The 18,216-nt window shown below is 39.2% G+C and overlaps 1 protein-coding gene across 3 annotated transcripts in view; it reads right to left on the reverse strand.

The window, feature by feature from the left end:
- Positions 1 to 2,795: 2,795 nt before the first annotated feature.
- The window catches only part of rasgef1ba (RasGEF domain family, member 1Ba), a 134,311-nt gene continuing 118,890 nt past the window's right edge, over positions 2,796 to 18,216 (reverse strand). For 2 of the 3 annotated variants that reach the window (XM_031305173.2, XM_031305175.2), the window contains 8 exons: positions 17,157 to 17,252; positions 16,297 to 16,399; positions 13,856 to 13,935; positions 12,175 to 12,270; positions 8,261 to 8,356; positions 7,570 to 7,693; positions 6,161 to 6,237; positions 2,796 to 4,455 (listed from right to left, as the gene is read on the reverse strand). In XM_031305173.2, coding sequence (XP_031161033.1) covers positions 4,423 to 4,455; positions 6,161 to 6,237; positions 7,570 to 7,693; positions 8,261 to 8,356; positions 12,175 to 12,270; positions 13,856 to 13,935; positions 16,297 to 16,399; positions 17,157 to 17,252 — 705 coding nt within the window. In that variant the 3' untranslated portion in view covers positions 2,796 to 4,422. The remainder of the gene's footprint in view (positions 4,456 to 6,160; positions 6,238 to 7,569; positions 7,694 to 8,260; positions 8,357 to 12,174; positions 12,271 to 13,855; positions 13,936 to 16,296; positions 16,400 to 17,156; positions 17,253 to 18,216) is intronic. The other variant, XM_031305174.2, reaches the window with a different exon arrangement.

Consider the following 18,216-nt stretch of genomic DNA (forward strand, 5'->3'; position numbering starts at 1 on the left):
TTGTTGTTCCTGAGTACTCTCAGGAAGTGCAGGCGTTGCTGTTCCTTTTTAATGATAGCTGTAGTGTTTGCCGTCCAGGAGAGGTCGTCAGAGATCATGGTGCCCAGGAAGGTGAAGGTGTGTATAGTATTTCATAAAAAAGTCATAGTACAGCATGTCATAAAAAGTCATAGTATAGTATGTCCTAAAATTCATAAAAGGTCATAGCATAGCATGTCATAAAAAGACATTGTATAGCATGTCATAAAAAAGTCATAGTATAGTATGTCATAAAAATTCATAAAAAGTCATAGTATAGTATGGTATAAAACGCCATAAAAAGTCATAGTATAGCATGTCATAAAAATTCATTAAATGTCATATACTGTATAGCATGTTATAAAATGCATAAAATGTCAGTATAGTATGTCATAAATATTCATAAAAAGTCATAGTATAGTATGTCATAAAAAGTCATAGTATAGCATGTCATAAAAAGTAATAGTATAGTATGTTATAAAAATTCATAAAAGTAATAGTATAGTATGTCATAAAGATTCATGAAAAGTCATAGTATAGCATGTCATAAAAAGTCATAGTATAGTATTTCATAAAAATTCATTAAATGTCATATACTGTATAGCATGTTATAAAAATGTATAAAATGTCAGTATAGTATGTCATAAATATTCATAAAAAGTCATAGTATAGTATGTCATAAAAAGTCATAGTATAGCATGTCATAAAAAGTAATAGTATAGTATGTTATAAAAATTCATAAAGTAATAGTATAGTATGTCATAAAGATTTATGAAAAGTCATACTATAGTATGTCATAAAAGTCATAGTATAGTATGTCATAAAAAAGTCATAGTATAGCATGTCATAAAAAGTCATAGTATGTCATAAATATTCATAAAAAAATAAAAGTAGTGTATGTCATAAAAATTCAAAAACGTCATAGTACAGTATGTTATAAAAAGTCATAAAAAGTCATAGTATAGTATGTTATAAAAAGTCAAAAAAGTCACAGTATAGTATGTCATAAAAATTCATAGTATAGTATGTCATGAAAAGTCATAACAAGTCATTGTATAGTAGGGATGTCCCGATCAGGTTTTTTTGCCCTCGAGTCCGAGTCCGAGTCATTTGATTTTGAGTATCTACCGATACCGAGTCCCGATCCGATACTTCTATAATAATTCAACTTTATAATACCTCCAGACCGCAGACATACTTGCGCTTTCCGCTTCAAGCTGCTTCCGTGTTCTACTTTGCCGGCATTTAACCAATAGCGTCTCTGCAACAAAGTGATGTCATGCCGCACGCGTTGCTGTTTCTGTGTGGAGTCAAAAGGGTCTAACTCTGTGCCACCGCATAACTATAGATGTGTTAAAAAATAATGAGAATATATATACATATATATCCGAGTCCTGATCGGGAGGTAACGTCCGATTCCGATCGAGGCTGAAACCACGTGATCGGGCCCGATTTCTGATCACGTGATCGGATCTGGACATCCCTATTGTATAGTAGCTCAAAAATTCAGAAAAATCATAGTATAGTATGTCATAAAAACTCATAAAAAGTCATAGTACAGTATGTTATAAAGAGTCATGAAAAGTCATAGTATAGTATGTCATGAAAAGTCATAGTACAGTATGTTATAAAAAGTCATGAAAAGTCATAGTATAGTAGGTCATAAAAACCCATAGTATAGTATGTTATAAAAAGTCATAAAAATTCATAGTATTGTATGTCATAAAATGTCATAGTATAGTATGTCATAAAAAAGTCATAGTATAGTATGTCATAAAAAGTCATAGTATAGTATGTCATAAAAAAGTCATAGTATAGTATATCATAAAAAAGTCATAGTATAGTATGTCATAAAAACTCATAAAAAGTCATAGTACAGTATGTTATAAAGAGTCATGAAAAGTCATAGTATAGTATGTCATGAAAAGTCATAGTACAGTATGTCATAAAAATTCATAAAAAGTAATAATAGTATGTCATAAAAAATCATAGTATAGTATGTTATAAAAAGTCATAAAAATTCATAGTATAGTATGTCATAAAATGTCATAGTATAGTATGTCATAAAAAAGTCATAGTATAGTATGTCATAAAAAGTCATAGTATAGTATGTCATAAAAAAGTCATAGTATAGTATATCATAAAAAAGTCATAGTATAGCATGTCATAAAAATTCATTAAAAAAGTCATAGTATAGAATGTCATAAAAATGCATAAAATGTCAGTGTCATAAAAATTCAAAAAAAGTCAGTATAGTATGTCGTAAAAGTCAGTGTAGTATGTCATAAAAGTTCATAAAAAGTCATAGTATAGTATGTCATAAAAAGTGATACAAAAGTCATAGTATAGTATGTCATAGAAACTCATAAGTCATAGTATAAATGATAGAAACTAAATTGTATTTGACTGAGCAATAAGTACTACTTACACATTTATTTTGAAAGTTATTTATTCCTTGGTAAGATATTAAGCTGTTCATTCTGTCAAACATAATGTAACATTTATCTTCATTTTTTTAATGACACCTGAGCCAGCTCTATTGCTTTATGAAGTCTGTGAGATGCAATAGAAATCTTAACTGTTGTATTTAAAAAAAACTCCTGAAACACCACCTGTTTACCACAGCCTACAACCTCCTTTAGCTTAGCCACAGTAATTCTGTAAAGTGTCTTGGGTTTCTTGAAAGGCGCTATATATTTATAAAAGTCATTATTATTATTATTACGTTATATACACTTCCATGCTCAAATCATTTAAGAAACCCACGATACACTTAATACTTTTGAACATTTTTTATTAACTTTCTCTTTTAAACACTACTAACTCATTTACAAATGGTTCCTCTTTCCATTTTTAACAGTCCAAATACAAATGAATGAACACAGGAAGGGGAAAAAAAAACAAACACAGTACACAATAAATCACAACAGCACTCTGTTGAGGGAGGAGCAGTCAAGGCAAAGCAGACATCAGTCATTTAACATCATACTCTGAGCTAGTACCTTGAAAAATAAGTCTCATACAAACTTGTATATAAAAATAATAGTTAACCCAATACCTGAGGACTACTTAAGCATGTTATGTACCTAGTACAAAATTAAATAATAAAATAATAGTAAATATTGGCATGAGGACATAATGTGACTACACAAATATATTTATAAATAAAACAAATATGGAAGAAACTGTACTTTTTTATAATATATAAAATAAAAACATAAAAAGGATATGATTTAGCATGTTTAGGGTTTAAACAGAAATCCTCAGTGCACATTATTCGACCACACAAAATCCATTCACTTTTCAGACTGAACCACCAGGGGGCAGCACAAGCACACTCATTTTCTACATTAGAGCAGGAGCAAAAGGGGGAAATATGAATGGTAGCCTACAGCCCAGCTTATCTTCTCAGCAGCACTGGGGCTATTTTAACAATAATTATCAGGAACAACAGGAAACACACCTTCCATTTAAACTCACTGCTAAAGGCCTCAGTAATGAAGTGCTCGTCAGAGCATCCAACAGTGTCTCAAACCCCAATTCCTATGTTGGAAAGATGCAGGGGACGGGGGTTTCAGATGCCGTTTAACCAAAGTGTTTCCTCGTATGGTTGAAGTTTACTGAGGCCTTGGGTGTGTCAAATATAAACGGCAAGGAAGTGTTACTTCCTGCTTAAGAAAATCACAAAAATGTATACCACACAAACAAAAAAAACTCATCACAACAAAAACTCAGTTACATCTTCTTTAAAATGCAGCCAGCGCATTTTCTTACACATCACGATTAACAAAACCTTCAGGAACATGAAGTGAGATATACTCAAAGGAAGGAGACAAAATAAAATGACAAATGATGGCTAGCTTAATGATAAACAACAGTGTTCCAAGTTTTGAGTTCTCCGTACAAAGAACGCTGGCTTATGAAACCAGCGAGTAAAGCGTTTCTGTTGAGTTAGCCAACCAGCAGCTAACTTTGTAGCTTCAGTGGGAAAAAAAAAACTTGTTGAAAACTAGCGGGGTGGACAAACAACCCCAACAACTCCATTTATGCTCACAGAAGGTTTATCAGGGTGAAATGCTTCAGAAAAGAAACCTTGGCACCCCTTGGCTTTTACTGTGAAGGTTTGTAGCATTTCTCTTTAAAAAAAAAAAAAAAAAAGACTACAAAGTCATACAAAGAGGAAAAACAGCTGTCCTGAAATATACAGCACAAAGAGCGAGAAGGTGAGGAAAAGCAGAGCTTGATAGAAATCTGAAGCTGGGGGGGAACACAAAAGATCCTCGCCAGCCAAAGTAGAGATTGTCGTTTCCCTTCCAACACGTGGATACTTCGTTTAGACAACGGCGGCGTTGACAGGGCCCGGCTCGCTTGTCAGGGGTTTGTCTTCATTCTGATTTCTTCAGATTAGAAGTTTAGACCCTGCTTAGCAGAGTGGATCTGTGGAGACAAGAAAGAAACCGCTGTTAGTCCTGTTAGTTAAGCTTATCGTATGATGCTAACTGAAAGAATTCAGAGCGTGTGTACCTCCACCACCGCAGCTCATAAAAGCAAATAATTGATTAATACTAGGCTATAGTATAATTCTATAGCTGACAAACTTGGTTTACAATACACTTATTGGTTTTACCGCAAGTGAACATCAACACATTTTATAAAGTACTTAAGATGTGGTTGTAGATCAATACTGTTGTGGACATTGGGGTTGAAACTCAAATTTAGTAAGTTGCCTAAAATTTTGGAGTTCTCAACTTTTTTTTTTTTTTTTTTTACAGTGTACTTAATGTTACAAATTGGACAACCGCTAAGAACGTCTCACTCTTTCCCTCCAGCGATTATATTAAAAAAAAAAACAGATAGATTCTGCTTTTTGAAATTGCTAAGTGGCAGCAACAGTTTGTCTTTAGTAATGGATTTCCAGAGTTGATTAGAGAGACTGTCTGTGTTGAACAGTCTCTCTGATCTGAGCATCACGTTTTGCTGACGCAGCTCGGCTAGAATAAAGTGACAGATCGTGGCGCAGCGGAGGCAAAGCTCAGGGGGATGCACAGAGGGTTGGCAGGCACACACACTCACACACACACACACACACACACACACACACACACACACACACACACACACAGGCTGGGTGTAACCCAACACTCACAGGGCTCTGAGTCCAAAACCTTCTCTCACCTCTGACCCCTGCCAGCAGATCTGAATTATACGTCTACATGTGGGCGGTTGTGTGTGGGGTCTGTCTTTGACAACCTGCATTAAATAATGTGTTCACTGTCCATAAATACTGCATTTATTTTTTATATGTCTGTCTTGTGTATTTTCACATTCCAGTTTCCATGTTTTGCTGTTCTTTATTCCTTCCTTGTCAGATTTCTAAATAAATAAATAAGGGTATACAATCTGTTCTGTGAGTAAAGCTTTGGGGAAACTGTATAGATGAGTTTAAAGAAATTACAGACAGCTTTGCCCAAAGGAGACTTGTGGCTGAAGATATATTTTTAATTACGAATATTAAAAATGTATATAATGCATCTTAAATTATTTTTTATTTTTTTTAACATTTTTTATATATATATATATATATATATATATATATATATATATATTTTAGAACAATTTTACAATAAAGAGATGCACAGCCCTTACTTGTGGGTACCTTGTTATGTGGGTATCACTACTAGAAAACTGTTCTACAAGCACAAAGCAACTTAGCATTAAACTGGAATTGTATTTCTGTCTTTTGTTTTTATATCAGTTTTGGCCTCTCCAGCTCCTGAGGGAAATATCTGAGTCTTTAGCTGCTGGATTTTTACAATTGTGCGTGCGTGTGTGTGCATAAGATGTAATTGTGTTAAAATGACTGATGTCCTTTGCGTATGTCTATGCAAGTGACGGTGTGACAAAGAAGAATGATGAGCACCTGTGTATGTGTTCAATGCATTAATTGAATAGCGTGCAGGTCAGCATCAGTGTGACCTACATCCCTCTGGGTCTGCCTGGTCAGCGGAGAGGCAGGATGGGATGTGGGGTGACAGCCATGATTGAAAGACTCCAAAGCCCAGAGGGGGTGTGTGTGTGTGTGTGTGTGTGTGTGTGTGTAGAGGCATACAGGGGTGGGTGGGGGAGAGGGTGGGGTTCTTACACACCTCAGAGACTTCCATCTGTCCTTCTCCATGTTGTTCTCAGGACCTTCGCTCTCGTACGATGCCAGATACAACGCTGCAATGAGAAAATCCAAGAGAACATTATTAGCTTTTCTAAAATGTCTTAATAATATTCAGGACTCTGGCTAATATTTATTATTATTAAAGGTTTATTTAGATAGGGACAGATACAAAAAAAACATAGATAAGCTTCAACAGTCATCTGATGTATGTATCGTAGTGTTTTTAGCCGAAGCTAATTCACGACACTGGTCCCTATTTGCAGTCTACTTGCATTTTCTTCAGCATTTTTTTGTGATAAATGGTGTGTAACACGGTGTGCAAAAGACAAAAACATTTTAAACTGCACTGATCCATTTTTGTGGTTATTTCTTTGTCCTTTTTTCTTCACTGCGACTGTCTTGGCTCCTGTGAGATGTATTTTTGTTCTCTTAAATTAGCAATTAAGCAATGAAATCAGTCCTTTACTCTCACTCGCTTTTCTTCATCCTCACTTTTACCGACTGGCCCATTACATGTACTTTCTGTATTGACAGGTTGAAGCATAACCATTACAGGAATTAAAAAAAAAGTAGTAGTAGTTACAGTAGATTCTTTACTAATTCTTACTTTATTTAGAGCCTAAACAGTTTACCTTAGAATATGTGCATCAGCGGACTTTTAGGAAACAACAGTAACATATCAATGAACCCTCATTTAAAATGAAAAGTCATCACTTTCTCCCACACTCTGAGTCTCTGTTTATATGCACAAATTGGTTGACAGAAGGATGTTCACTATCACCCAACACCGTCTCCCATGAATGATAAGTGTTGGCTGTAGAGGAGCAGAGCACTCACAGCTGATTGGTCAGTTCGGTTGGTGCACTTCAATGTCATGAGGATTTTACAGACCTTCCTGTCTCTCTCTGATAAGACGGTGATAAGAGCCGGAGCCAGTGACACACGACTTTGAAGTAGATTAAAGGACACCGAAACTATCAGTGCTGTTCCAGTATGAGAGCCAAGGTGAACTATAATGTGTGTGTGTGTGTGTGGGTGTAGGCTTTGTAGAAAAGAGTCAATCTGTTGTCTACTCTATTTATGGCATATGGGTTGAAAAACAAAAACAAATCTGATTAAAAATTTGATTTTAGACATCTAACTGACCAAAAATATTGGCATGATAACCATAAAAAGTAATGATAGTTAAGTAATAGAAGTTAAAGAGTATTTACTGACATGATAAAGTCACTCTGTTGATTAGCGTGAAGCTTTACTATATGTTTCGGTTTTACAGCTTAATTCCATCTTCTCCAGCCTTAATCTTAAAAGGAATAGTTCAAAATTTTGGGAACAATTAAATAGGTTCCTACATAATTCATGTATTCATTCATTGATAAACGTACCATCTTCAGTGAATACTGGAGCAGTCAGCAGGTACTGCAGGATCTTACGATCCTTCTCAAATGGACACTCAACTTTCTTCCAGGCCATGAACTCGCTCACTTGTTTGGCCAGTTCCCAGAATTTCTGAAATAAAACCCAAAACAGACACTCCAGGTTAATGTTCAGAAGGAATTAACATGTTTATGGATAGTTGACTTGACTATTACTCCTTTACTTTAACTGGGCATTTAGGGGTCCACTGAAGCTGCCCAGTGACCTAACATACTGTGGTTGTAGTCAGCTGTCCTGAATGTTAATGTGTTCAAATGTACTGTATAAACATCATAACAGAGAAGGACAGAAAAAGGAATCAGCAGTTTCCAAGAATAGAATGAATCCTTAAAATAGTGCCTGATTCAGTGTAGCTGTGACCGAAGACCAGTGGAAATAATCATGAGTCTTTGGTCACTGGTCAGTGTGTTTGTTCCATGGAAACAAAGCTGCACTTTACACATTCAGGTCTTACTTCTTCATTCTCTAACACTGTTTAGGGAAGTGGAAATAAATAGCACCAAATCCGTTGCCATGTGTAGTAAAATATAGTAGTAATACATTTCTGACAGAGAAGTCAGCTGTGTGGGGAAAAAGAGAAAATCTGGTGTAATCTGTTCAAGAGGAAACCCCCCCCGGGGATTTTAAAATTCTGTTTACCTCAAAGTTGATGTGTCCGCTCTGCAGCCTGTTGGCACATCCCTCGTTGAGGAAGTAGAGGTCTTTTATGAGCAGACTGAAGAAAGGGATGACAATCTGCAAGAAACAGAAAGAGAAAGGGATTTAATTTCACTGAGATGTGAGGGGGGATTTCCACTTGACTTACAGGTGTGGGCTCTCTATAAATATTGATTCAAAGGAAAAGGATTAAAATTGACAAAGAGGATCTCTTATAATGGTATTTCCAGGGAAGACAAACACACTCTTCTCTTCAGATCAGAAACACATTCTCATCAAAGAAACCCGCTACCTTTCCATTTTTACAAGCGTGTAGCATTGTGTACAAATACAGCCCCTATTAACCGAAACCCAATTACCCAGGACAAAGTGAGACTAGAGTAGAGAGGGTGTTTTCCAGAGGATAAGAACTCCCGTTTAAAAAAATCCCTTAAATTATTCATCGCCAACCTCATGCAATGATTTAGGTCATTGCGTGTCTGGGCGCAAACATAGAGGTAATGGAGAGCAAGGCGGGGAAGAAGCACCAGACTCCATTCAAATACCGGTAAATTTTTACGCTGGTAGGATTTTCCCTTCTTCTCAGGCACGGAATCAACCATCGGGAAATCAAACTGGCTGGCTGGTTAAATCTGGCATTTGCTAAGATCAGTTGCTATGGCTGCTAGATAAACACCATTTCTGTTCTTGAGTGTCGAGATTGCTGCAATCTGCCACAGTGACCAATAACCAGACAAACTTAACATATCCCCACCCAAGATTATCAAACATTCATGATGGTGGAGCTTTTAAAAGTTCAAATACCAGAGGGAGAGCAGCAGATTGAGCAATTTGTCACATGCACATTTTTGTAGCATTTTGTGCTTTATTTAGCCAAAGTCATTCAGATTGTGTCAGCAGTTGCTCTTGAATAAGCCACATACACCCGTTCCTCATTAGTTCTTTCCCCGAGCCAGTGAATCCTTCTGATGTGCTTGCCTTTAACTCTGTTCATGGTTGACCTGCATTGTAAGCTTGCTTGTGTTAAATTGTGCTTCCACACCATCCTTAAACAAAATGTGGGTGCAGCTGACAACTAGTTAACTCGGTGTCAGTGAAGTCAGAAAGTCTGCACATAGTGTACTCTGAGGGGTCTGTATGGGCAGGATGTTGTTTACAAGCACATGCTGCTTGTATGCATGATCTGAAGACTGTTGTCATGCGTGCAAACACGTCTGCACACACATGTTCTGCTTTTACAGAAGAAAGTGCCCAGCAGGAGCAGAGAGGAAGTCGTTGTCACAGCTGGGGATGTTGAGGGTCTGGAGCCAGAAGGGCACCAGGTCTGGATTTGTTGCAAAAATTAGATCTACTGTAGAGGACTTCACATGTCTATTTAAAACTGTTGAAATCTTTTCACTAGTATTTATTTGTGTTTATAGATGGTTCAAAAGATGTTTAAACAGCTGAAGTGATTTTTCCTTCTTTGTAGAGCTAAAACAAGTTCTTAAAAGATGTATGTATTAGCTGATCAACAGAAAATGTATCAGCTGCAAACTTGATAGATAATTTAAGTCATTTAAGAAGTAAAAACGCTTGAATTTTGGAACGTTTATTGGACGAAACAAGCCACCTTGAAGACGAACTTGTGATGAGCATTTTTCAATATTTTCTGACATGTTATTAACTAAACGGTTCATTGACCAAAAAAAAAAACAAGATTAAGATAAGATTAGACAATAATGAAAATATTCATTAGCTGCAGCCATAATTCTCAACTCTTTTTCCTGGTTTTATATGTGCTACCTGATCATAATCTTCACTGTTCCCATATGTTTTTTGTTGCCTTTTGTAAAGCGCTTTGTGATCAATGGTTCAGGCAAGTGCCGCACAAGTCCAATTTTATATTATTATTATTATTATTATTATTATTATTATTATTATAATAAAGTAATTGTCCACGGAGTGTGAATCTCCTCATGTGTTCACATAGAAACTATCTGCTGCTTTAGGGCCTTTCGTGTGTCCGTCAAACCGAGAGCTGCTCCTAAGTAAGTTTGCCGTACTTGGGCACATTATTTGGTGTAACTGGGTATAATTTGGATTATTTTCTACATTCTTGTTTGTAAAATATCTTTGCCAGCGGTTGCTGCACAACCAAACATGTGATACACCAAGTCTGCCTCAGATCAGCAGTTTGGCATCAAGTTAAAATGTTATTTCAAGCAAATTAATCAAAGTAGCAACCACTGACAGATCATCTAAAATCGTTCTGCCCTCACAGAAAACTACAGCAAAACAGGATGAACGAAGCATAAATGCCGGCTTTGTTAATGCTTTGACAAAGTCACCAGCCCAGTGGATGCCTAGAGCAGATCATAAACACCCCCCCCCAACCCTCCCTAAAAGGAGAGGTCACAAAGGCAAGAACATACCAGACTTCTTGGGAACTTTCTGTTTCACGACCCCGACCTCTTGTCCGGGTATGTTTGCATTTCTGAGCTCCAGAAAAGAATCCCTCACAAACCCTCAGGGAGCCAGAGACATATTGACAGTACACTCTGTCTCCTCACTAACACACTTACTCAACAAATGATGTATGAGGGGAGACTAACCACTAACTTCTGGCAGCCCACGAACTCTATGCTGGTTCATGTTCGGTCAGGGCGGGCAACTCAAGAAGCAGAAGAGAACACTATGTGATCTGGCAGCTGCCCATGTGTTCTTTTTCCTCCCTCATTAAAGGAGAACACAACATGTTTGATCAGGAGGAAACCAAGACCCTTCTCATATCTTGACCCACTTGTTGCGCACGCGCCCTCCTTGTCCCCTCTGAGCTACACTGTTATGCAACCTCTGTCCCTCGTCCAAGTCCACTACAGTGGCTCCTGATGCCGTAAACACGATGGGAACGCAGCTCCCAGACGATAACAAGGCACAACGAGGGACAGCGCTGTGGTTTGCTTTTCCCGCTTTGCTTCAAGTTCGTTGCTGCAGTGCGTGAAAATAAATTCGGTGTGATAACCATCTCAACTTCTTCTTACATTACTGTAATCAGCCAGAGTGCTTATTCTGAAATTGAAAAGTCAGTTTTGATTCCTCCAACAGCTGCCAAGTGCTCTTTAGCAAGACACCAGACCCTTGACTATTCACTGTAAGTGGCGCTGGATGCTGAAATGTAAACCAAAGTCTGGAGTGCAGAGGTTCAAACTATTGAGGTTTATATAAACGGTGGTTAAGGGATGTGTCACAAAAGAATTGTTTGTTGACTTTTTGGCAAATTGTTCTTCATTAGGTGCCATTGACTTGAGCAGACTTTCTCCAATACTTGACCTGGTTTCCCAGTGGTGGTGCTGGTGGTGGTTTAGCTAGAATTTCAACCTTTATTTAAATGTCAGCATGGAAATTTAATGTTCCCTCCACAGTGCATTCAGATGGGAGCTGAACTACAGGGGAATTGAAAAAGCTGAGACTATATTCGTATATATTCACAATTCAGAACAGATGTACTATGAATAGGTACTACCAAATGTGATCCTACAGCTCATTACAGTACAGTGTAGGGTTGGGCATCGTTTTATTTTTAACAATTCTGATTCCAGTCCTGATTCTTCCTTTTGATTCCGGTTCTCATCAATTCTCGATTGCGATTCTTTGAGGGGTGGAGTTGAAACTGGTCACATGCTTATTTCACAGATCAGGGGAACAATTTATTTTGATTCAATGATGATTTACAGTTGTACCGGGTTTATTCAATGTAAAATAAAGCCACACTTTAGAGTGCCGCTTACTGTGCTCCATGGCTGCAACGATTCCAATAAAAAACGATTCCATTGGAAACGTAATTTTTGAAACGATTCCAAGTTGGAACCGGTTTTCGATGCCCAGTCCTAGTACAGTGTGTGTTGGGGCCTCACCTTCTCTCTGCTGCTGTTGGCGGTGATCGACCGCTGTGTGGCTCCTCTCAGCGCTGTTCTGTAGTTGTAGAAATTGCTGGACGGATCCATCTGGTGCTATGGAGGGAGGAATACAGTGTCAGTTTGAGCACAAGCCAACCTCTGATCTAAACTTCCCAAACAAACAACAGGTGAGGCGATCAGACGAAAGAGGAGTGGACGTCAGGGGCCAACAAGTGGTCGATTAAACATATTTAGTTGCAATCCTGTGACTCGGACAGTACTGGTTTGCAAAGAAAGGAGAAGTCTGGGCCGCTAAGAACTTTAAATTTGCATTTCTGACAATTGTTTGACATTTCCTACAACAAATGATTCATTGACCGTTATGGATTTGAAATGATAATGAAAGTAATCGTTCATTGCATAATAAAAGAAAAAAAGAGAAAAAATGCATTACATTTGTTCCTTCCTTAAATTAAGTAGCCCAGTCCGGTACGCAATTTATTAACTCAAACCCTCCGTGTTATGACATAAGCCTGCCTGAGTTATGTGAAGGTAATCAGAGGACTCAGGAGATAGATGCCATCGAGTCTGTGCCCTCGAGCAAACTGAGAAGCACGTTAACTCCACACAGCCATCGCAGCAAATTATACGGCAGAAAGCTCAGGATTCAGCTCACATAAGGCTCACAGGGAAACAACAGGAGGCTAAAAGGAAATCATCAAAAGGGTAAAGAGCTGAGGTGTGTGATTGACAGACAGAGAGACAAACACAAGGTGAGGCACGGAGATGAACTCTGGTGGGACATGAAGGGGAAATAAAGAACTAAGTCTTTGAAAGCTCTCAGGTCCCACAACCTGACTCGCCTCCACCTCAGATCTCTTCTTTCAAAAGGGCCGACTGAAGGCCTGTCTTCCCTGCAGTATCTGGGGTTTCCTCGGGTACCATACGTCTGTATGTATGCATAGAGGGTGATGGTGGGTTAGGGATCTGTAATTTTTCTTTGGAAAAACTAATTTAAGGCTTCTATAATGTGATTTTTTTAACGAGCAATCATATAAAACTGGGAGAAAATTGTGCTTTTTTTTTTTTAGCTGAAACTAAATCTGGCATATGTTTCCTGTAAAGTAAAATAAAATGCTTTAGTACGACCACATCTTTTGATTAGTAACTGCAGAAGTTTCAACCAGAATATCTATGTCTTTAAATGTTCAACGATGCTGCCCTGAAGTAGTGGAAACACATCGATTCTAACTGTGTCACGGTCAAATCTTTGCTCTCCCATTCAGATCCATGATCGTATCAGCTTTCAGCACGACTGTGTTTCTGTCTCTGTCATTGCACTTAACCCAACATTTCACTGACAAAGGAAAAAGCTCCCCCACACGCCTACAACATGGTTAGTCATCAGTGTCGAACACAACAAAATCATAGCGCTGCCAATATGTGTGGGCACAGGAAAACACACACTAAGTGCGAGAGTTGGACAATTAAAACCGAAGAGCAGATAACATAAAATGTGGAAAACTGATGATTTTTGATAGGTTTTTCCTTGGCAGAGGGATCTATTATGTCCATAAATCTTTAACGTTAGGACATCTTTTTCCCCACTTTGTGTCTTTTAAGTGCTGCAGAACCAAACACATGCACATTTGTTGAGTTTCACAACTGTGTGTGTTTTAATCTTTTCAGGCAAACTTACTTCTAAGATGTCAAACTTGGCCGTTTTGACTTTACTCCAGGTCTTCTTGAGCCGAGACACAGGACTCATGTTCATCCCAGCTGCAAGGGGGACACAACAACAAGGGAAAAAAAAACAATGAGAGAAATATCACACATCCATGAAAACGCCCAAACATGGTTGCATTAACACATGGCATTTTCCCATTCCGCCAGACAGACGCACATCCCCTCTGCCCTTCCTCCCATGTCTTCCTTTAACATCCCTCCACCTCCCCTTTTCTTTCTTTCTACTGTTGTTTCTTCTGATGCAGCGAGGCAAAAAGGCCGCAGCAACAATGGAGTTAGCGCACGCCTCGTTTCCCCTCCCAGCGCTCTGCTTCCCATATGGTTATCCTCTGTGTGTGTGCCTGGTGCAGGTTCAGGCACCGAAGGTCACCGCCAGAGCAGAACAACAACACAAAACAAACCCTTGAGTACAAAAGAACTCAGATCAGCAGACAGAAATATAAAACTCTAAACCGCTAAACCTAATTTCCTTCCTGAACTCACTACATTTCCCAGGAGACAGTTTGAGTTTAACATGAAACTTCAGCGCTGCGGGGCCAAAATGAATAAAAGTGCGACCACAGCGGAATGTGAATGTGTGTGGCAGATCGTGTCTTGACTGGGAAACGGTCTCATCCGCTCACAAAGACACCAGTGTGTGTTTGTGAGGACAGGTGTTGGCTGTGGTAGTTGCCCCGTAGGGACACACACTCCCCTTTATGAGAACATTAATATAACGTTGAGGTCTTCTCCTTTTCAGCACCAACACAATGCCGCAGAAGCAGATAAGAGACACTGACGGGGCGTGTATTTTTCATTTTAGGTACACCTCAGTTAGGTTATTTCACCCAAATTCTCACTTACTTCTAAGGTATCTAGCCATGCAAATAGTTTGGGGGTCTTATCTGCCCAAGTTTTAAGAGATCCGTCTACACTAGAGGTCTTTACTGATCTAAGACACGAGTCGGGCTAAGCCCAAATTATATTCAGTCTAATTTATAATCAGGTAGGGTTATGGTCTTTGTGGGTCTGGATATCAATATGTCGGATCATCTAAGAACCAAAAGCTATCTTCCTGGCTATATACAGCTAAAGGTGAATAAGAAAATGTTCTCTCATAATTTGGGTGAACTAGCCCTTTTATTAGATCACTAATTCTCTCTCTCTCACTCTCTCTCTCTCTCTCTCTCTCTCTCTCTCTCTCAGAGAGAGAACAGCTGGCACTCCAATATCTTCTCCTCGCCCCCCTCACCCTCCCATCCTCCCTCTCTCCCTTGTGTGCTCTCACTCTCTGGTCAGTGCTGACCATCTGCCCGGATGGTTTGCTCTGCGTCCCCTTCCAGCTGCCTCCCCCCTCTCTGCTCTGGACACACAGATCCCCGCCCCAGGCCTGTGAGGATGACCAGATGCCCTCTCCTCTAAATACTGGGACATCTTTAGGATCCCCCGAGCCCGTCGGCTGGACCTCCAGCGAGGTCTCTAAACCGTCTGAGGTGCTTTAGGGCTCTACATGTGTCTTTTTTATGAACATATTTACACACATTCACACCTGGAAGCTGCACTTATAGTACAACTAGAGTTTAATCTGTGGCCTCTGAGCAACTCCACTGGAGCAGTTAATGGTTAAGTGGCTTGGGTAAGGGTGAGATGAGAAAGAGGCAAGAACTCCTTTTTCAGTTTTCCTTAATGAAATCAGCAACCAACTAAACTCGGATATTTTGTACTTGGATTTTATACTTTTGAGAGGTCACATCTCACACAACACACAGTAAACGAAATAAGTAGGCTCTGCACACTTGGCTGCAACTTAAGTATTTAACGTTCAAGTCAAGTTTTCGGTCACTTGACGTTCCTACAGTACCCATGACATTCAGCTGCAGCTACTGTGCGAGTGTATGTGTGTTTCGGCAAATACAAGCAGTCGAATGCCAATGCCAGAAATCTATGGGAAAAATCACTGAGAGAATTATCTGCATGAACTGCTGCTTCGTTCCCTCCGCTGACGCCGAGTCATCATTACACTCAAGTAAATCACGTATGTTGGAAATGAACTGGGACAGAGTCATGAGAGGATACTGCTACAGGGGGAGAATACGTCGCTGCACGAAACTCTCACTGAACAACAAATTGCATTAACTACGCTGGTCTGATTTACTGATGACCGAAAGAAAAAGTAGCATCGCAGTTCGGAGGGAACAAGTGCAGAGAGAAAGTCAACGAGAAAAATTTTTAGAAATGTGACACCCATTGGTGCAAATCATTTCTTGGCTGTTGAATATTTTCTTGAACCATTTAATTATAAAGAGTTCTAGACTTCTGAATGCCTTCAAGTTACAAGGAGCTGTCCTGACTGACAGAACAATAAAAACATAAATCACGTCATGTTATCTCAGAGGAAAGAAGAACACAACTCACATATGATGGCCATGAGGGAGTTAAAGTTGCCGATGTTGAAGCATTCGCGCGCCACGTCGATGAAGAACTCGACGACTCGAGCTCGGTGTTTCTTCTTCACAGGCTGTTAACAAAATGAGAACATTAGAAGACTGGATTAGCCCTCAGGATTGACTGCACTGTCTGGTAAATGTGTTTGTTGGAAATCAGGTTGTTTACTAAAAGTGCATTACCATTTAAGTACTATGCAAAAATAAAGTTTGTTTGTAGGCCTACTTAATGGGACATTCAAGTTTTTTTTGGTCATGTATTTGAGGCGGTATTGTTGCTTTTATTACCCTTTTGATGCTGAAACAAATAACTTAATAAGCAAAAACATTCATTGGTTCCAGCTTCTCTAATGTGAAGATTTGCAGATTTTCACTGTTTTATATAATTGTACATTGAATATATCTTAAATATTCTCTTTTTTTGCACACATTTCATGCAACTAGTAGTAATGGGTACTTTGCCTCTGTTATGTGTACTTTGCCTCTGTACTGGCCCAGCTGTATCCAACGGCAACAGAATCAATCAATTAATCAGTCAAGTCAATTGTCAAGCAAGAAATGCAACATTTGTTGTTTCGAGCTTCTAAAAAGTGAGAATCTGGCATGTGTCTCTGTTTTTAAATTGAATGTTTGGGTTTCAGACTTCTGAGCTGACAAAACAAGGTTTTTTTTTTTACTTGAGCTCTGGGTACTTGTGATGAGCATTTTTCACTATTTTAATTTGATGAAAATCAAATCAGCAATTGTAGTCCACTCTTCTTTTTTTCCCCTGATGCACAGCACTAATGTTTCTTATTTGACAGTGGACTTGGCCTCATGTTCATTACTTACCAAGCAGATTTCTGTAGCCACCAGATAACTGAGCCTGTTGAACCATTCGACATAAGCTTCCAGGTTGCTGGCCTTCTTGTGATCACTGAAGCAGCTCTGTAACGTCAACAACAGACTTTCAATTAGCATTTCAGCTAATTGCAAAGCAAAAATAGTGCCGAACTGGAAAAATAAAGCTGAGATTAGCATTTTTTCCCTTTCCTCAGTCAATGCAGCACTGAGCATAACAAATAAACTCTTGGCTAAGTGGACGCTCTACTTCACTCTGCTTCTATAAGCCCAATAGTGGCCAATGTTATTCATATTATGCACGCTGGTCCTTTGTGTGGATTCCTCTTGATCTAATTCCACACATTCCTTTGGCCTTACGCCACTCACCCCCTCGTTGTGTTTCCCATCAGTGGAGACACACACACACACACACACACACACACACACACACACACACACACACACACACACACACACACACACACACACACACACACACACACACACACACACACACACACACACACACACACACACACACCTTTTCTAAGTGGCTCACTGGAATACAAGTCAGGCTAGCCGGAGGCACAAAAGGCAGCCTTAACCCCCCATCACCTCGTTTCCAAAAAAGGGGGCTGTTGCTTAGCAGCCGAACGCCAGACAAGAGAACCCACCGCCAGACACACACATTCACAAACTCATACACCCCTTCCAAATCAAACCCTTGGCAGCAGTGGTTGCTAGGAGATGAGGTGCATGCATGCCCATCTCATCCAGACACTGGAATGATTTGGGGAAATTGTCAGTGAGGTGTGTCTGAGTGTTTGAGTTTTGTGTGTGTGTGTGTGTGTGTGTGTGTGTGTGTGTGTGTGTGTGTGTGTGTGTGTGTGTGTGTGTGTGTGTGTGTAAGAAGCGGATATTTGGTCTGCTGCTACAGTCTAGAAATCAGCTGCCCTCACTTTGACCTGTGCAGTAGCCAGTCTCTGTGTTGTGTAAACTTAACATCTGTCTGATAGAGAAACTAGACCATCTCACTTCTAACCCACACCAGACTGCAACAGATCAGGTC

Source organism: Sander lucioperca, chromosome 2, assembly GCF_008315115.2.
Source record: "Sander lucioperca isolate FBNREF2018 chromosome 2, SLUC_FBN_1.2, whole genome shotgun sequence".
Lineage (NCBI taxonomy): Eukaryota > Metazoa > Chordata > Actinopteri > Perciformes > Percidae > Sander > Sander lucioperca.